Source organism: Aptenodytes forsteri, unplaced genomic scaffold (genome assembly GCF_000699145.1).
Source record: "Aptenodytes forsteri isolate BGI_AS27 unplaced genomic scaffold, ASM69914v1 Scaffold484, whole genome shotgun sequence".
Lineage (NCBI taxonomy): Eukaryota > Metazoa > Chordata > Aves > Sphenisciformes > Spheniscidae > Aptenodytes > Aptenodytes forsteri.
The window spans coordinates 35,487-36,274 of record NW_008795374.1 but is presented as its reverse complement, the minus strand read 5'-3'; the positions used below and the strand labels follow the sequence as shown (position 1 = coordinate 36,274).

At 67.3% G+C, this 788-nt stretch overlaps 1 protein-coding gene across 1 annotated transcript in view; it reads right to left on the bottom strand.

Moving 5' to 3' along the window:
- LOC103899950 (fructose-bisphosphate aldolase) overlaps nt 1–788 on the bottom strand; it is a gene marked incomplete at its 5' end in the record, with an annotated part of 17,189 nt that overhangs the window by 10,971 nt on the left and 5,430 nt on the right. The window contains one exon of the mRNA XM_019472399.1: nt 36–159. Coding sequence (XP_019327944.1) covers nt 36–159 — 124 coding nt within the window. The remainder of the gene's footprint in view (nt 1–35; nt 160–788) is intronic.

Here is a 788-nt window from a genome sequence, read left to right as displayed (position 1 = left end):
CTCCGCCCTCCGCCATCCCCCGGCCGTTCCCCCACCCCAGGGGGGTGACGGTGACAGAGCCCTCCAGGGCCCAGGGCCGCGCCAGGGGACAACGGTTGATGGCGTTGAGGTTGAGGGACGCCTCCTCCTCGCTTTGGCCTCCCGACAGGAACGTGATGCCTGGGGGACGTGGGGACAGGGTAAGGAGGCCACCCATGGGGATGGGGACGCCGGGGGGGGGAAACGTGGTCGTGGGGCCGGGGACGAGGACGTGGGGACGGGGACACCGTGAGAACATGGCCACGGGGGATGTGCCCACAGGGACGTGACCATGGGGATGGGGGCACGGCCACAGAAATGGGGACATCACGAGGAGGTGGCCGTGGGGATGAGGACGCCGTGAAGACATGGCTATGAGAATGGGGACAGCACAGGGACACCGCCATGGGGATGGGGACAGCATGAAGACGCGGCCGCAGGAATGGGACCCGTGGGGATACAGCTATGGGAACGGGGACGCCGTGGGGACACGGCCGTGGGGATGGGGACACCATGGGCATATTGTTCTGGAAATGGGGACAGCGTGGGGACACGGCCATGGGGACAAGGACAGGGTCCAGGTGGCACTGACCGGGGACGGCGGGGGGCACGGTGCGGCGCAGGGCAGTGACGGTGGCCATGGCGATCTCCTCGGGGCTGTACTTCTTGGTGCAGGCGTGGCCTGGTGTCACCATGTTGGGCTTCAGCAGCGTCCCCTCCAGGTAGACGTGGTGGTCGCTCAGCGCTTGTAGACAAACTGCCAGCAACTG